The 17,695-nt window shown below is 42.8% G+C and overlaps 1 protein-coding gene across 3 annotated transcripts in view; it reads right to left on the bottom strand.

Annotated features, from left to right (window-relative positions):
- Positions 1 to 8,602: 8,602 nt before the first annotated feature.
- Positions 8,603 to 17,695, bottom strand: part of P3H2 (prolyl 3-hydroxylase 2) — a 169,145-nt gene continuing 160,052 nt past the window's right edge. For 2 of the 3 annotated variants that reach the window (XM_077991166.1, XM_001092797.5), the window contains exons 14-15: positions 16,164 to 16,304; positions 8,603 to 9,788 (exon numbers count right to left, since the gene is read on the bottom strand). In XM_077991166.1, the coding sequence (XP_077847292.1) occupies positions 9,696 to 9,788; positions 16,164 to 16,304 (234 nt within the window). In that variant the 3' untranslated portion in view covers positions 8,603 to 9,695. Of the gene's footprint in view, positions 9,789 to 16,163; positions 16,339 to 17,695 lie in introns of all 3 variants that reach the window. The other variant, XR_013413491.1, reaches the window with a different exon arrangement.

Below are 17,695 nucleotides of genomic sequence, written 5' to 3'. Positions count from 1 at the left end.
AGAGGCATCTCTCTCTTTTTTATTTTTAACCCCTCATGGCAAAATATGCTAATAGTGCCCTCTGCTGCTGACTAACAATTCTGTGTTTTTTTACACAGTTGAAAAGCAAGTGACAGAAAGCTCAGTAAAAGGAAAAAGGTAAAGATTGTGTCTTTCAAGGTGCTTGGCACAAACAAAGTAGCTGTAATGTCACAGTGCAGACAGAAAGCTGGGATGTCAGAAGGACCAAATGAGGTGGCTGCAGAAAAGACAAGCCTCTCTTTTCTGAACCCTGACAACCAGCCTCACTTTTGTAATTTTGTAACAAGTTTCTCTTCTCCTGTGCCCCTGCCCTAGCAATAAGTGTGTTATTCATGATCAGAGACTATTTCTAAATGTAACTGTATGAAAATTAACTTTGAAGGTTCTGAGGTTGATCAAGGGATAATGCGTTGAAAAAAAAGTCATGAGAGCAGATAAAATATTGCCAGATAATTCACAGTCCTATTCATTTTCCTTCATTTTAGGTGTTCTGATACGGTCACAGGGCATTGTCTTTAAATAATTACCTGCTATGTGTTTGGCTCTTTCCTTTCATAATCTCAATTAATCTTTCTTCCTTTTCTTTTTTCTTTCTTTCTTTCTTTCTTTCTTTCTTTCTTTCTCTTGTTTCTCTTTAGCTTTCTTTCTTTGTTTCTCTTTCTTTCTCTCTCTCCCTTCCTTCCTTCCTTCCTTCCTTCCTTCCTTCCTTCCTTCCCTCCCTCTTTCCTTCCCCCTCCCCTGCCCTCCCCTCCTCTTCCCTTCCTTTCCTTTCACAATGATATCTCCATATGTTGCCAAGCCTGGTCTCAAACTCCTGGCCTCAAGTGATCCTCCAGCCTTGGCCTCCTAAAGTCCTCAGATTACAGGCATGAGTCATCAAGCCTGGCCAATTAAATCTCTAGATAATTTATGAAATAGGTATTACCAGCCTTTTCTTTACAGATGAAGATACTGAAAATATGTGCATTAAAGGCCAGTAAAAGGCGGCCAGGCATGGTGGCTCAGGCCTGTAATCCCAGCACTTTGGGAGACCGAGGCGGGGGGATCACAAGGTCAGGAGATCGAGACCATCCTGGCTAACTCGGTGAAACCCCGTTTCTACTAAAAATACCAAAAAAAATTAGCCAGGCATGGTGGCGGGTGCCTGTAGTCCCAGCTACTTGGGAGGCTGAGGCAGGAGAATAGCATGAACCCAGGAGGCAGAGCTTGCAGTGATCCGAGATCACGCCACTGCACTCCAGCCTGGGCAACAGAGCGAGACTCCATCAAAATAAATAAATAAATAAATAAATAAATAAATAAATAAATAAATGGCTAGTAAAAGGCAGAAAGGGCTGCAAGTCCATGTAACACAAAGTCTGCGCTCTTCTCTGCAATTCCGTTCCCAGGTGGTCTTCTGCTCTAGGAGACAGAGGACCTGGTTTTGAGTCCATATTTCTACTACTAACATTTCAGTAAAGTTGAGTAACGCACATCCCTCTCTGAGCCTCCATTTCTCCAACTCTAAAATAAAGAGCATACGCTCAGGTGCTTTCTAAGGTCCCTTCCAACTTGGAGTCAGTTATTTGCAGTGTCCTTCATTTGCAAAGCTATAAATACAAAGCACAATTGTGGCTATGATTCTTCCTTGGGGTCCCTACCATGGACTTGATCTTCCCTGTTTAGCCTGCTCTGATGAGTTAAACGCTGACCTCAGATGAATAATGAAAAGCCCTCTGTGCTGAGTTTGATGTCATTCAAATATCATTCTATTTAATTTGTAAATCCTTCTACATACAAACGACGTGTTTTGACCACAGAGTTCAAGGCATGATAGTATATTCTATGCTGATTCTGAAGGCAGGGCAGTTTTAAGTTTTGGCATGCCAATTTGTCACATTTGACATTTTTGACAATCAGCCTTTAGCTGGTAAGTGGCTTGGTGGGCAATGTGTCCCTGGTTGATAGGCACACCCGATAGCTCACAGAATCCAGGGACAGCCATCTCGGCAGGGTGCCTAGCCTTTGAAGCGGCTCACTCATTCTTCAAAGCAAACTTCCTGGTACAGGGAGCAACATCTTCTGTACTTTTATTACCCTTAGAGACAAAAAAAACACATCACTCAGAAGCCAAACATCTGCAAGGAAAAATCTGTACCCTGTGCTTAGCCCTGCGGCCTGGAAGTTCAGTGAAGGCTGAAAGTGCTCCCTGTGAAGAAACCAGGGCGTGTTTAGACAGAGCTTTAATCATGTCTGACCAACTCAGAGCAGTGGTGGCAGCCATCTTGCTGAAGATGTCGCCTCCTTCTGGATTTCCGCTGGAGTGAGGAGGAGTGGGTGAGATCTAGTGTCAGATAAGCGCAAATAATTCCTCCTGCTTCCTAGTTATTCAACACATCAAAACTGCAAAATATCCTTAGAGAGTTCAGCAACTTTTTTTTACTTGAGGAACTGACATCTACTGACTTTGACTTCTGTCAAATTATTTATCTATTCTGGTGTTTTTTTATCCCCTATATAAGAATAATAATCACATCTATTGGGATGTCATGAAAATCTTAGTGAACCCGATGCTAAACGATGAAGTGGACGACTTTCCCAGAAATCTTTACTCTGTCTAGACAAGGGAGCTTCAGCAATACTGCCCATGCCTGTTCTTTACTTAATACTAAGTAGCTAAAGTTAGAATAAAGTGCAGATTAAGACCACTGAGAATCCAGTTGTCCTAAAAGATGTTAACACCTTTATCTTGGATGCTGAAGGGGTGAAAACCTCCAAATAGTCTTTATTTAATTAACCAATGTTAACTTCAAAGAAATATAATTCTGGTTCATATTACCTTGTGAAAAAAAAAAAAAAAGTCCTGAAATTCTGAACTTGAAATATAATAAAAATTCTAGCATCGATTCAGTAAATGCTGCTAAACACTGGACTATCATGATAGACCAGAATATCACTCCAGCGACCAGAAGCCTTGAAGTCAGTGTCTGAGCCTCAGGGACTCTATAATTTATTCTAAATCTAAGTAGTCTGGTTGCCTAAGACCTTCAAAGGCATTTGCAAAGTTTAACACACCGAAAAACAGGTACAGAGAACAAAATAAGGGTGATTGGATACTTGTTGCTTTATGTCTATTTGACCCTTTGGTTTTAAATGAGGTAAATTGCCCCAATTAACTCCTGTTGGAGATGATTTTCTTTCAATGATTCCTTCTGTTCCTCGTTTGACACTGGAAAAGATGTCATTAGTAAAGCATTACATGGCTTTCTGGTTTTATTGAAAGACTGACTGAGTTCACCAATTGCTAGGCTTTTCAGACAACGTACCCGTGTGCTGCAATATTGTCATTATTCCCATTTCTGATATGAAAGTGTAATAATTTGAGTGAAGTAGATTGGCTCCAGGTCATGTAAGGTGGAAAGTGTCATGGACTCATGGGCAGAGGAATATGCTGCTGGTAGAGCCCACTGACTTTAGTCTGAATGATGAATTCAGATGAATTCACTTCGTCTAGTTCTGATAGTAGCTACTCCTCTGCTTTTCAGAAGGAGGCTCAGTCATTCAGGGCTTCACACTACCCACTTGAATAATACCTCCCTTGCAAGGGAATACAATAAAACTTACTCTTTAACTGGTACTGATTAAGATTTTCACAGCATTCATTAAACTGCTTTCCCAAGGCTATCTCATTCCACTCCACCCCAAAACACCAACTTTCTGAACTCTCATTTTCTCTGAAGGCTCAATCCTTTAGAACCCAAGAAATCATTCAATTCAAATGCAACACTTTTCAGCTGAGGACTGATGCAATGAGAGGTCAAGTGGCTCATTCCCACTTATTGGTGGCAGATCAGGCATGCCAGATCCAGCTTACATGTCACCTGTTCTCCAACTTTTCCCTACCACCAACCACTCCTTTCCCACTTGCATGACCTTTCCTCCTACCCCTTTCACAATCCTCTGCCGTAACATTCACCTTACTTTAAGTTGATCATTTGTTTACATCTATTTTTTTTCTACTTCGAGGTCCTTAAAAGAAGGGATAAAATTTTATTCATCTTTAAATGCCTCCCTATGCCTCCAACTGCATGGCCACTCAAAAACTCTCTGCGAAATGAATTCATACATGACCAGGGCTTTACGACATCACCTTCTCTGTGCCTGTTTGTTTTTTCCCATTTACACAATGAAGATGGCATTGATGCATCTCTCAAGATAATTAGGTAGTTACATATGATTGCTACATGCTTCAAGACCATAAAAAAGCTTTATAAAGTCAACCACGATTACAACCTTTGAAACAATGGAATATACGATTAACAAGTGGAAAGAGATGAGGCATACCTGGTTATACTTATTGTCCATTCCCTATTTCTACCTCCACCCACCACCACGTAGTAACTCAGAGGTAAAGACATAAACTTGGAATAAGAGAGGAGGGTTTACCTCGGGTCTGGATAAGATTATTAGGACCGATGTCATCACGCTGCCATCATGCAGAAAGGCACCTAAGTCTGATGAGAGAGGCCCAGGGCAAGACTCCCATATATACAGGTAACACCCAATTCACTGTTGAAATGAGGCTCAAATCAAGAAGGCACTTGGCCTTATCTATTCAAAATTGATTTGCCCTTCAAAAGCAGAAGATATCAGATGATTAGAAGAGGGACTGTTAAGGTAGAAAGACTGTCGAACTCTAGGCTACCCTGGCTCTCCTCTGTGGCCATTCTACCAAAAAAATAAAGAGAGGGTAGAGCATGTCTTCTTCACCTTTTGTTCTCCCTTCTCCTAAATGTACCATATAAAATGACTAGAAAACATGTATCATATGTTGACTAAATGAAGCATTCATTTAGATTTTCCTCCCCAGCAATGTGTCAGGAAAAAAAAAAATGATAGGAACATCTTGTTTGGTTATTTTTATTGCAGGGCCTTAACAAGATTTTTGAAGCCAGAGGTGACTCATTAACCCAACTTTTCACAGCTGATGCCATCCATTGTAGAGCAAAACAGAATCAATAGTCAGATTGTTCCCAACTTGGCTGTGCCCGGCCGCAGAGGTCAGCAGTGGGCACGGAAAACTCTGTGAATTATAAGGAGGAGGAGGTAAAGGGGAAGCTCTGACAGAATGAGTGTGTAGCTCCAACCCAGCAGTGAACTCAACGAGTGGTTGAGCTCAACCAGTAATCATTTTGATGTGTTTGAAGAAATCAACCAGGTTCAAAAAAAAAAAAAAAAAAACCGCCTATATGTCTCCTGTTGGAAACATCAAATTATCTGGGAGTAGAGGATTTGTGGGTGGGCAATTGGAACTATGTGAGACGTCATTTCACATCACAGGCCTCTTGGCAGGAGGCAGAGAGGGCTTGGAACACGGACTTGTGGTCTGGAGCTTTTGCCAGTGGCTCCTGTTTCCCTAAAGAGCTCTGGATGTGGGAACAGGTCCACATTTTCCCACTTCTCAGCCATACCACTGTCAGTCAGCTCGGAATGTTTAATGCTTTGGCATAAAGAATGGGTGAGGTGGCCCCCATTACCTCCTTTCTTGACGTCAGTGAGGAGTCATTCCCTGTGGCTGCCTCTCTTATGTGAAATAATTCAGCATTTGTACTTCAATTAAAATTCACAGGTATATATTATTAAATAGCACTGACTCATTCCATGGCTTCTCCTCAGCTGAGGAAGTGCCAAAAATGTTATGATGTTGATGATGAAGAGTGCATTAAAAGTCTTAAGAGTGCATTAAAACTGAGATTTCCTTGCCAAACAATGTACACTCCGGGCTGTGAAGAAAGGCCTTCACACATTCACAGTATCACTCTGCCCTGTGTCAGGTTTTTCTAAAGAAGCAATTTAAGTTCAAGATTACTTTTGCCTTTGAGAGAGAGAAAAATGATACTGGACTAGAATCTTCTTCCCTTTTGTGAGGTCATAAAAGCAGCTCAAGGCTCAGGGTATGTCTTTTAAAACAGGGCTGAATCGAATTGAATAATCCAACTTGGATTGAATATATCACAGAGGAGAGAAGAGGAAGTACGCCAACACGCGTCCCTCAGCAGGAAAATAAAAGAGGAGAAAACGTTTTCTTGATTTTGTAAAATCAGACTTTTTATTCACATTTATTATTTTATATTTAGTATGCCTGGAAGCATGGCTGGGGAGCAACAACCCTGGTGAAGCCCAAAAGACTGTGCTTCTAGCTCAGACCTGGACACTCTGAGCCGAGTGACCCCAGGTAATCACCCCACTCCACTGCTCTCCATGTCTTCATCTGCAAAATGGACATCACAATCCACGCCCAGAATACCTCCTGGGGTTCCCAGTGTGTGAACACGCTCTGTGTTATAAGCATTCAAAACAATAATATAGGTGAAAATAAAAGCTTTGTGAGCTTCAGGCTTTTCACACAAGGGAAGGATCATCACCAAGACCAATGGTAATTCCTCAGATAACGCAGATGAGATGTACTATTCATGCACATTGGACTAGTTAGCCTAGGCTGACTCAAGCACATTCAGCATTTTGTGAGGATTAGAAAAGACACCCTTTCTGGAAGGATATAGCCCTGCAGCTCCATAGATTGGTAAGAAGTACCATCTCTGGGCAAATAGAATAAGACATCCCTCCCACCAGCTGGACAAAGCCCTGTGCCAGGGTTCCAGCCCCCGTGTACACTCCTGCAGGCATTCGTGCATAACCGAGTTCAATAGTCCTGGCTTTAGCTCTGGCTCTGTTGCTCAAATTCTATACCCATGGGATCATCTTTACCACCTCTAAGCCTCACTTTCTACCCAAAAAGAAAGATGAAATTGAATTGGGATTTCTATGCCTTCCTTCAGCTGTAAAAGCAACAAGAGTCCTAATGGGCTTTTCCATCCTTCTGCACAAGGGATTATGTACCATACGAACTGCAATTTCTAAGCCTGACTTTTTTTTTAAGGCGTCTGATGACACTCCCTAAATATTTGAATGAAATTATGTGTGGTTTGATGTGGAGCAGATTAAGGAGTAAATGCTTTAGTATATACATGATGTTTCAGGTGTAAAGCAACATGGTTAACCGGCAAAACAAGAATAACTACCCTGTGTTGTCAGCAAACGGCACAAGATGTGGCTCGAACACAACGACATCTATTCAGCCTTCACCCACGTTCTGTGGGACTGAATGTAAGCATCAGTGAAGTCCCTGCCCCTCCCTTGGTGCCCACTGCACCCAGGAAGGGGGATCTTTAAGATGCCAAACAAGACCATTTCTATGTTGATGCCTCTTGCTGCCAGAAAACAGAAATCAGATCCTCACCCAGATCGTCCAGTCAGCAAATCTGAGTGCCAACAAGCTCTCCACAGTGGCGGGACAAAGAGCAATCTACCTTTGCAAAGCTCAAGAACTTGTAGGCCTAAATTTCAGTTTAAGGTTTTAAAAATCAGGTTCACACATAAAAAACCCATTCACGGCCGGGCGCGGTAGCTCACCCCCGTAATCCCAGCACTTTGGGAGGCTGAGGCGAGTGGATCACCTGAGGTTGGGAGTTCAATACCAGCCTGGCCAACAGAGTGAAACCCCCATCTCTACTAAAAATACAAAAATTAGCTGGGCATGGTGGTGTGCACCTGTAATCCCAGCTACTCAGGAGGCGGAGGCAGGAGAATCGCTTGAACCTGGGAGGTGGCGGAGGCTGCAGTGAGCCGAGATCGCACCTCTGCTTGCTTTCCAGCCTGGGCGACAGCGAGACTCCGTCTCAAAAAAAAGGAAAAGAAAAAAACCATTCACGAGTCTCTAAATGTTAGCAGAAATAAATTTGGTTGTACTTGTGACTATTTCTAAAATTGGTTTTGGTTTCTTTTTTTTTTTTTTCTTTTTGCTTTTTGCTTTGTTTGTATTTTCAGTAGGAGGGAGGGCCTAGTTACAATCAATTATGTCATTTTCAGAGAAGGGAACTAAAGTCTGGAAAGGGAAAGAGAGTAACTCCATGTCATGCAGCAGGGCAGATTTGATAGGGCTGGAAGTATAATCCAATGCTCTTTCCACTTCCCCATGATTAAAATACAACCAGAAGGTTCAGTAAAAAACAGATGGCTCATACATCACTAACTCAAATTTTCAATTTCAATGGATGAATGTTATTAACCATTCACCAAGATTGTAAATGGCAGAAAGTAAATCTTCCCTCCAGCACCGCCAAGGCAGGTGATCTCCCAGAGGCGAATGACAAAGGCTCCCCCAGGTTAGAAGAACCCCAGCCCCCATGAACTATGCCTTTGTAGTGTCTTCCTTAGAAGTGGGACCCGGAACCAAGCATGCTCTGGATCAATACCCAGGTTGGTGGCCCTCTCTGTTCTTCAAGAACGGTGTCCCCACCTTTCCTGAGGCCACTGCACCAGCTACACTAGTCATGTCCCAATGTTGCCCCTAGGTGGTCCCAAAAGCTCCTATGTAATTACAGAACCATTCTGTGATGATAAACCAAACATTTGGAAGAACAAAAATAAATGCTAGATATTAAAATGAGGCTCCCTTTATTAAACAAATAAGGCACAAGCACAAATCTGTGTGCTGGATAGCAGCAATGAGGAGGGGCCCCAAAATATAAGCAGATGACGGTTAAAATCAATCAGAAATTTATTTTTCTTATGTAAGTACAAAAAACCTATTTTCATCAGTGGACCCCACTCGTAGGCAACCTGGCCATGGTGCCCGGATGCAGGCAGTATTCAAGATTTTCTTCCAAAGTCATCAGGGTGAAAAGTCATTCTACTACAAAATCTACATGACCTTTTAAAGTGTACAACTTATAGGACAGTCCTTTTTGGAGTACTGTGGAGGGTGAATCGAAGCTTCCAGTGTAAGTTTATTGTCTGGTGAAAACACCAGAGCCAAAAATTCCACCAAGGCCCTGGAAAGCCTGGAGGCCCCTCTGTCTCATACAGTAATCATCCATGAGATCTCCCGGAGCCTGGGTGAGCATTACGCCCGTGATACCTGAGGCAGCGCGGACTCTGCCAGGGGGTCCTCAGACCCAAAGTGGAGCTCACTTTGGAAAGTCAGAGCTCATGGCCGTTAGCACCTAAGAGGACGTGGCCGAAAGGCACACACCAAGAAAGGGTTTCAGAGACCAGGCACATGTTAATTTTAAAACTGGAGCACACATGAGAGTTATAGTTTCACCACCAACAAGCTTATTCTCTCTGAGCTTTTGGATTTGCAACAAATTAATTGTGTGTGTGTGTGTGTTTGTGTGTGTGTGTGTGTGTGTGTGTGTGTGTGTGTGTAAGGAGGTGAACTGGGCTTTGATAGATACATGAAATGATGAAAAACCAGGAAAGAGAGCTGGGCGTGGTGGCACGTGCCTGTGGTCCCAGCTCCTTGGGAGGCTTGAAGGATCGCTTGAGCCTAAGAGTTTGAGGCTCCAGTGTGCTATGATCACATCACTGCCCTCTATCCTAGACAACATGGTATAGACCATGTCTTTGAGAAGAGAGAGAGGAGAGAGAGAGAGAGAGAGTGAGAGAGAGAGAGAACCCAAAACAAGAAAGATAGATTAAGCAAGGCAACACAAGCATCCTTAGGAACAGAAGGGAGATCTGATGACTGACATTAACCTGTTAATTTATACCATGGCTCTGTACAAAAATAAAAAGATTCTCATAAGATTAACAATTTAAATAAATATTTGATAGAACATTCTTTCTCATTTTTATAGCTCATCTTTAGGGTTGATATTCAGTTCATGCTTCCCTTGCTGTTCTTGATCCAGGATTGCAATCACTTCATCAGCCTGTATTCGCTCCTGCAAAAAAGACAATTTACACATTTCTGTTACAAGCATAATAATCAGTCTCATCAGCAGACGCTTCCCAAACACTTCCTGGCATCCATCTGTACATGGGTTGATGCTAAATCCAGTTAGGCATTGAACACCTCCTCTTCATCCCCAGACGGATGCCTTCTCCTAACATTCCTAGGTCCTAAGCAATTACTTTCTAAGATTTCTCTCCTGCAAGAACTATTGTATGTTCAATTGCTTCCTACCCTTTCTACTTCATGGCCCCATAGCCATCTCCAACTCAGTTCAGTGGTCAAGCTGAATTTACCATTTTCTCCCCCAAGAACCTGCTCTGTTCTTCACATAGGCTCTCTCTCAGTAAAGACCAGCATTACTCACCTATTTGCCTTAAAAGCCTGACATGGTTTCTTGCATCTGATAAGTTACCTGAGCTGAGTTCTACTACTGTGTTCTGTCTGCTGTCTCTGCCCCTTTCTCCTCAATGCCTTAAAAGCCTGATCATGGTTTCTTGCATCTGGTAAGTCACCTGAGCCGAGTTCTACTACTGTGTTCTGTCTGCTGTCTCTGCCCCTTTCTCCTCAATGCACTATTGTTGCCGTAGTTTAGGTCAGGGTTTCTCAATTTTGGCCTGATGGACATTTTTAGAGCAGATAATTATTTGTTGAGGGGTGGGAGGGTGGTGCTGCCCTGTGTACTGCAGGAGGCTCAGTGATACCCTGTCCTCTCTACCTACTACAGGTAGTCAGTAATAACCTCCCCCAGCAACCCCCAGATATTGCCAAATGTCCACTAGAGGTCACAATTGCTCCTTTTTTCTTCTTTTTTTTCTTTGAGATGGAATTTTGCTCTTGTTGCCCAGGCTGGAGTGCAGTGACACCATCTTGGCTCACTGCAACCTCTGCCTCCTGGGTTCAAGCGATTACCCTGCCTCAGCCTCCCAAGTAGCTGGGATTACAGGCGCCCACCACCATGCCCGGCTGATTTTTTATATTTTTAGGAGAGATGGGTTTTCACCATGTTGGTCAGGCTGGTCTCAAACTCCCGACCTCAGGTGATCCACCCTCCTCGACCTCCCAAAGTGCTGGGATTACAGGAGTCAGCCACCGCGCCCGGCCAATCGCTCCCTCTTGAGAACCACTGTTGTAAGCCCTCATCATCTCTTAATTACTGCCGCAGCCTCCAAATTGCTCTCCCTGTTTCACTACTCACCCTCACATGCTTCTAATGAATCCTACTGGCTTAAATCTGATTATATCTCTTTTCCTGCCCACAGTTCTTCAATGGGTCTCTATTGCTTGCAGTTCCAGGTCTACTTTTCTTGGTGTGCTTAAAAGAAGTCGCCTTATGCCTGTCTCTTATTCATACCTTGCTCTCTTCTTTAGCTTTATTTTGTCTTCTTTCTCCTCACCTTATATTCCAACTTCTTAACTTACCTCAAGCTCCCTGAATGTGATACTTTCAAAAGAATTCCCTAATCTGATTCATGAATTAAGTGTTTCTCTGGATGTTCCCATTATATTCTACACTTCCTTTTATTCCTCACATTAATCCATCAGCAGGTCCAGTTGGTCTACCTCCAAATTGTATCTCAAACCTTCCATCTCTTTTTACTTTCTTTATTACTACTCCGGTCTAAGCCCATATATTAGCTAAAGTAATCTTCTGTATCCTGTAACTCTCGAGGACTGGAGGAGATGTGTGTGTGTGCTGGGGTTGGGGGACTACAATGACTTTCCACTACTTAGAATAAAGTTCACATTTCCTAATACGTCTGTGGAATCTGGCTCCTGCCTCCTCCATGTCCTCTATTCATGCCACTCTCCCTCTTGTCTGCCATATTCCAGATGCTCTGACTTTCTTCGTTTCTTGGCGACTCCAAACATCTTATTGTCTCTGTGCCTTTGCAGCTTGTCCTCTGCCTGGGATACTCTCCTCCAGACATTTATCTTAGTGGACGTCTCCTGTCTTAGGTTTTGGTTCACATGCCACTTGTTTGGCGAGGGCTCACAATTTGCTGCTCCGACCCTTTCACTCCAAAATTAGTTGTCTTGTTCCATTTTCCACACATCATTGGTCACTATCTGAAAATCTCTCGATTATTTATTTATTTATTTATTTATTTATTTATTTATTTTACTTTTTGGGGATCTGTTTCCTTCCACTAGAATGTAGGCTCGAGAAGAGCAGGGCATCTTATCTTCTTGGTCACTGCTGTATTTTCAGTGCTCGGAAAAGCCACTGACATTTGGCAAGATTTCTATTTTCTTTGACGAGTAATTGTATAAATGGATGAAGCCTTTCTCTGTCTAAAATGCCTCTCCCTAAAGAAATTGATCTTTTAAAGCTTTTGTTCAAATGTCATCTCCTCAAAGAAGTCTTTTTGGATTGCTTTTTTTATATCTCTCAAACCATGCATTTGCTGCTAAGGATTCTTACCAAACCTTGCCTTGTGATTTAATTAGTTGGGTCCTTGTATTATTTCTCCAATTTGACTTCAAGCTCCTTGAAAATAGGATTTATAGGCCGGACGCGGTGGCTCAGCTTGTAATCCCAGCACTTTGGGAGGCTGAGGTGGGCGGATCACGAGGTCAAGAGATCGAGACCATCCTGGCTAACACAGTGAAACCCCATGTCTACTAAAAATACAGAAAAGTAGCCAGGCGTGGTGGCAGCGCCTGTAGTCCCAGCCACTGGGGAGGCTGAGGCAGGAGAATGGTGTAAACCCGGGAGGCGAAGCTTGCAGTGAGCCGAGATCGCGCCACTGCACTCCAGCCTGGGCGACAGAGCAAGATTCCGCCTCAGAAAAAAAAAAAAAAGAAAATAGGAATGATATCCTACTAGTGTGCATTCCCTATAGGCAGTCTTTAACACAGTGCCTGGGCACAGTAAGTTAAATAAATAACTATTTTATGAGTTGAAAACAAAAACCCTTTCATGCAAGAGCTTGTAATAAAAAACATTGACAAAAAGGCAACTAAAAGGACCAAATATACTAAATAACAGAAAACTAAATTGCTGCCATATCTAAGTAAAAAGCCTGAGTACTACTTTACAAATATAAGGAAAACAATCTTTTTTTCTTTTCTTTTTTTGAGACAGAGTCTCACTCTGTTGCCCAGGTTGGAGTGCAGTGGTGCGATCTTGGCTCACAGCAACCTCCACCTCCTGGGTTCAAGCGATTCTCCTGCCTCAGCCTCCCCAGTAGCTGGGATTACAGGCATGTGCCACCACGCCTGGCTAATTTTTGTAATTTTAGTAGAGAGGACGGGGTTTCGCCATGTTGGCCAGGCTGGTTTCGAACCCCTGACCTCAGGTGATCTGCCCGCCTCAGCCTCCCCCAAGTGCTAGGATTACAGGAGTGAGCCACCGTGCCCGGCCGAGGAAAATAATCCTGATGCTTAACAAATGGACACACACATAAAGCTTTCACATCTGTTGACCACAAAAAATTATTGTAATCCTGTCTCTCATTAAGGGAAAGAAATTCAAGAGCTGGAACCAATATATATGAAGCTTCGAACATCCTTGCATCCTTAAAAGGATGTTGCTAAATACTCCTTGAGAACTGAGAGGCTTTAAAGTAATTCATACTAAGCATGAGAATCGGCCAGCTCTAATGACTTCTTCATAGGTAGGCATTTTTTTTTTTTTTCTCTCAGAGATTCAATCTAAAAAAAGACGTCTAGGCCAAGAACTCCCAAACTCTGCTGCTGCACGTTCGAATCACCTGGGGAGCTTTTAAAACTCCTGAAACACAGATGTTAGTTCTTGAAGCTCAATAGATGCTTTCCACGTGTAGCAAACAATCCTTCACAGCCTGGGATAATTTAGCTGCGGAAAAAGGTCTGCTCATTTCCCACCGTGGCCACTAGATGCCGCTACGGCCTGAAGACTGGAGAGGTTTTCTAGTATTTTTCCACCAGAGGAAGGGACATTGGCACTGATGTTTCCTGATCACAAAGGAGCAAAGAGAACTTACTTTGGGTTAGCTTATTTTGAGAGAACAATACCTTGGAAGAGAGAGTTTGGATAGTGAATGATGAAATAGATTAAATGTCTGCTGAATTGAATACTAAAATAGTGAGGTAATTTTTCAATAATTTTATCTTCACTGTCTACCCATTTACGTAGGTTCCTTAGTTTAAAAAAAAAAAAAAAAAGATGCTTTGATGGAATGCTGGCATTTTGGAGATGGAAAATACCAGGATATAAAGTAATGATAGGGGAAGGCAATTGTTTGCTGCCCCTTGAGATTTTCAGGACTCTGTGCTCTGGTCCTTTTGTTAGGGCCATTCTTTCTTTCTTTTTTTTTTCTTTTTTTTTTTTTTGAGACGGAGTCTCGCTCTTGTCATCCAGGCTGGAGTGCAGTGGAGTGATCTCGGTTCACTGCAACCGCAGCCTCCACCTCCTGGGTTCAAGCAATTCTCCTGCCTCAGCCTCCCAAGTAGCTGGGATTACAACCGTGCGCCACCCAGTCCGGCGAATTTTTGTATTTTTTGTAGAGACGAGGTTTCACCATGTGGCCAGGCTGGTCTCCAACTCCTGACCTCAGGTGATCCACCCACCTTGGCCTCCAAAAGTGCTGGCATTACAGGCGTGAGCCGCCGCCCCCAGCCAGGGCCATTTTTTCTGTGCCTGGTTATCCTCTTCGCTTCTAGGTCTGAGTTTCTAGAAGTCTTCCTTGATTCCCTGCTACAAAGCGTATACTGCTGTCTTCTTACAGCCTATTCACTAGCTGATCTGTCCAAGCTCCTCATAGTCCAGGACCTTGTTCTGTTCACCCCTCTACCCCTACAGCCTACCTAGCAGAGTTTCCCAGGCAGATAATAATAGCTCTTCCGTACAATCAAAGGTCATAATAGGTCTTTTGTAAAATATATGAAAGAATGGCTTAGGGAATGTGGGCAAACACTTTGTGAGCTAGATTTGATGGTGAAAAGTATATGAGAAAAAGGCATTGTTTCTAAATAGTTTCTGATGACATTGGATTCAATTCAGAAAACTAAGAAGGAAAACTGGATAGAACGCCAGTTTTAAGAATAGAATTTCATAGCTTCATCAATACTTGGGGCTGGAGAAGATTTGGAGGTCATCCATTTAAGCCTCTGCTACGATGTTTTAGATTCCATTTCAGCGTTCCATGCCAAGCAGTTGCCGGGGCTTTGATTGGAGCCATCCAATCAGTGCTTCCAAAGCAGACAATTCTGCCAAACTGTGGTGACTATTTGAAAGTGATTCCTTGGATTTAGCCCAAATTTTCCCTCCAGGGCTTCTATCCATTGGTCTTAATTCTTGCCTCTGCAGCTCCACAAGTAAAGACTATGACATCTGCCCATGGGCTTCCAAAACGATGAGATCATGGTCTCCTCCTAGCTAAGTGTCCTCAGCTACTTTGCAATAATAATATTTAAATATTTAATGTAATAATAGTGATAAGTAATAATAATCTTTTAGGTTTCCTTGCCCTCTTTCAAATACATTTCATCAATGATTCAATACTATTTCTTATGATTTGCGAGAAAACAAATCAGTCTTCTGGGTGCCCAATAAAAAGCGATTCCTCCCTGATGCCACAGGGTTTTTGTTTTTGTTTTGAGACAGAGTCTTGCCCTGTTGCCCAGGCTGAAGTGCAGTGGTGTGATCTCGGCTCACTGCAATTTACGCCTCCCAGGTTCAAGTGATTCTCCTGCCTCAGCTTCCCGAGTAACTGGAACTACAGGCACCTGCCACCACATCCAGCTAATTTTGTATTTTTAGTAGAGATAGGGTTTCAGCATGTTGATCAGGCTGGTCTCCAACTCCTGACCTCAGTGATCCACCTGCCTTGGCCTCCCAAAGTTCTGGGATTACAGGAGTGAGTCATGGCTCCCAGCCTTACAATTTGTTAATAAGCTGAAGACAGATTAGTGACTATCAAATATCATTGACATAGCTATTTCTACAAACACCTTCACTTATTAAAACATATCTGATTAAGAACTGGCCGGGCGCGGTGGCTCAAGCCTGTAATCCCAGCACTTTGGGAGGCCGAGGTGGGTGGATCATGAGGTCAGGAGATCGAGACCATCCTGGCTAACACGGTGAAACCCCGTCTCTACTAAAAATACAAAAAATCAGCCAGGCATGGTGGCGGGCACCTGTAGTCCCAGCTACTGGGGAGGCTAAGGCAGGAGAATGGCGTGAACCCGGGAGGCGGAGGTTGCAGTGAACCGAGACTGCACCACTGCACTCCAGCCTGGGTGACAGAGCAAGACTCTGTCTCAAAAAAAAAAAAAAAAGAACTACCTTTACCGTCTTCTCTTCCTCAGATGGAGCAATTTAAAGGACTTTGCAGATGAAGCAAGCCTAATTGGCTTTCTGGGTAGGTGAGAAACTCACCAATTCTCTATAAAGTGGGTCCAAGGTGAACCACAGAGCCACAGCACACCTCTTTCCCTTGGTGACTGCCTTCACCCCATGAGGGTTCTCTCCTCCAGATGAGAAGCTGATCATGCGCCCACATTTTGGTTTTATAGAAGCCTGAGAAAGAAAGCAAAAATTAGACCTTCAACTGCTGTATCATAAACATTTCCACAACTCCTGCCTCTCTGGTCTATGAGATTATTTGAGTTAAGGACTGAAGCGAAGAATAAAGGAATCCTGCCATTGAAGATGATGTAAATTATCTCAGTTTTCTCACCTGTAAAACAAAGGTAAGCTCAAAATAATATATACCTCAGAAAATTAAAAAAAAATTTCAAGTAAAATGTGTAGCAAAGTCCACATACATAGTAATCATTCAATACATGCTATATGATAGCCTGCAAATTCAAAGAAAGCAAAGTTTTTCTCTCATAATTCATTTCTGTAGCTTTTGCACTAGCAAAGCATCTGGATACAAGGTAGGTGTCCACTCCATACTTGTGGAATTAACAAACAAACAAACAGAACATCTGCAGTGCTGCCAAAGTTCTGTTATCGATCTAGGTAGGGGTTACATGAGTGTATCTGCTTTCTAATTTTTTAATTGTACATTCATGGTTTATGTGCTTTTCATAATATAAACATTTTTAAAAGTCAAAAGTCATAATTCTGTATGATATTTCCTTTACACTATTGTTTCCCAGTGATCTTTTAGGCACTGTTTGAACATCTCCAGAGGTGAGAACCCAACACCCCTTGGTGTGGCCTATTCGCCATCGCCTTTAAGTGTTTTAAGATTGACACAGTCCTTCGCAGCTTATACACTGCTCAGGTGGAGCTGTCTACAGCGTTTAGGTAGAAGAGCGTAGTGAGAGAAAAAGAAATACTGCTGGGGTCACTGAGCCAGGGTAGAACATCAAACAAGCTGCCTCTTCAAGTTGAGTGAGCTTAAGCAACTGTATATTACAGGCCTTGCTTCTGTGTTTAAAGAATTGTCTCAGGTGAGTCGGGTCCATTTTGTCTTTCTTGGGAAATACAGAAAGTTTATTCATTCCTCTGTATAGCTCAGAAAAATCAAGTAAAACCAAAAAGGCGGCGCTAGCCATTTTACTAGGTGAGAACATGGACTGGTTCTAACTGGCCATTTTCTGAATTGACTTGAGTTGACACATGCCCATAAATCTTCGGTTTCCTTCTGCATAAAATCAGCTGGCCGGTTTCTCATTGCTAGCTTCAGGAAGAACATTAGAAACATTGCCTAAAGTCCTTGATCGCTACATAACATAGGTACTCCCGGACTGCGTGACTCCATATGGAAGGTCAGAGGTAGGTGGAGGAGTCAGAAAGCCAGAGGGACAGGTGGGCGCATATGTGTTTATGTGTGCACGTATGTGTGTTTGTGTCTGAGTCTGCATGTGTGTGTCTATGTGACTTGTGTGTGAGTGTTAAAGGGAAGAGCAGAAAAAAAGCAGTTTCTCGTTACTCTCATATTCACAATAACTGAAGAT

The sequence above is a fragment of the Macaca mulatta genome, chromosome 2 (genome assembly GCF_049350105.2).
Source record: "Macaca mulatta isolate MMU2019108-1 chromosome 2, T2T-MMU8v2.0, whole genome shotgun sequence".
NCBI classification, from domain to species: Eukaryota; Metazoa; Chordata; class Mammalia; order Primates; family Cercopithecidae; genus Macaca; species Macaca mulatta.
This window is presented reverse-complemented; position numbering and strand designations above follow the sequence as displayed.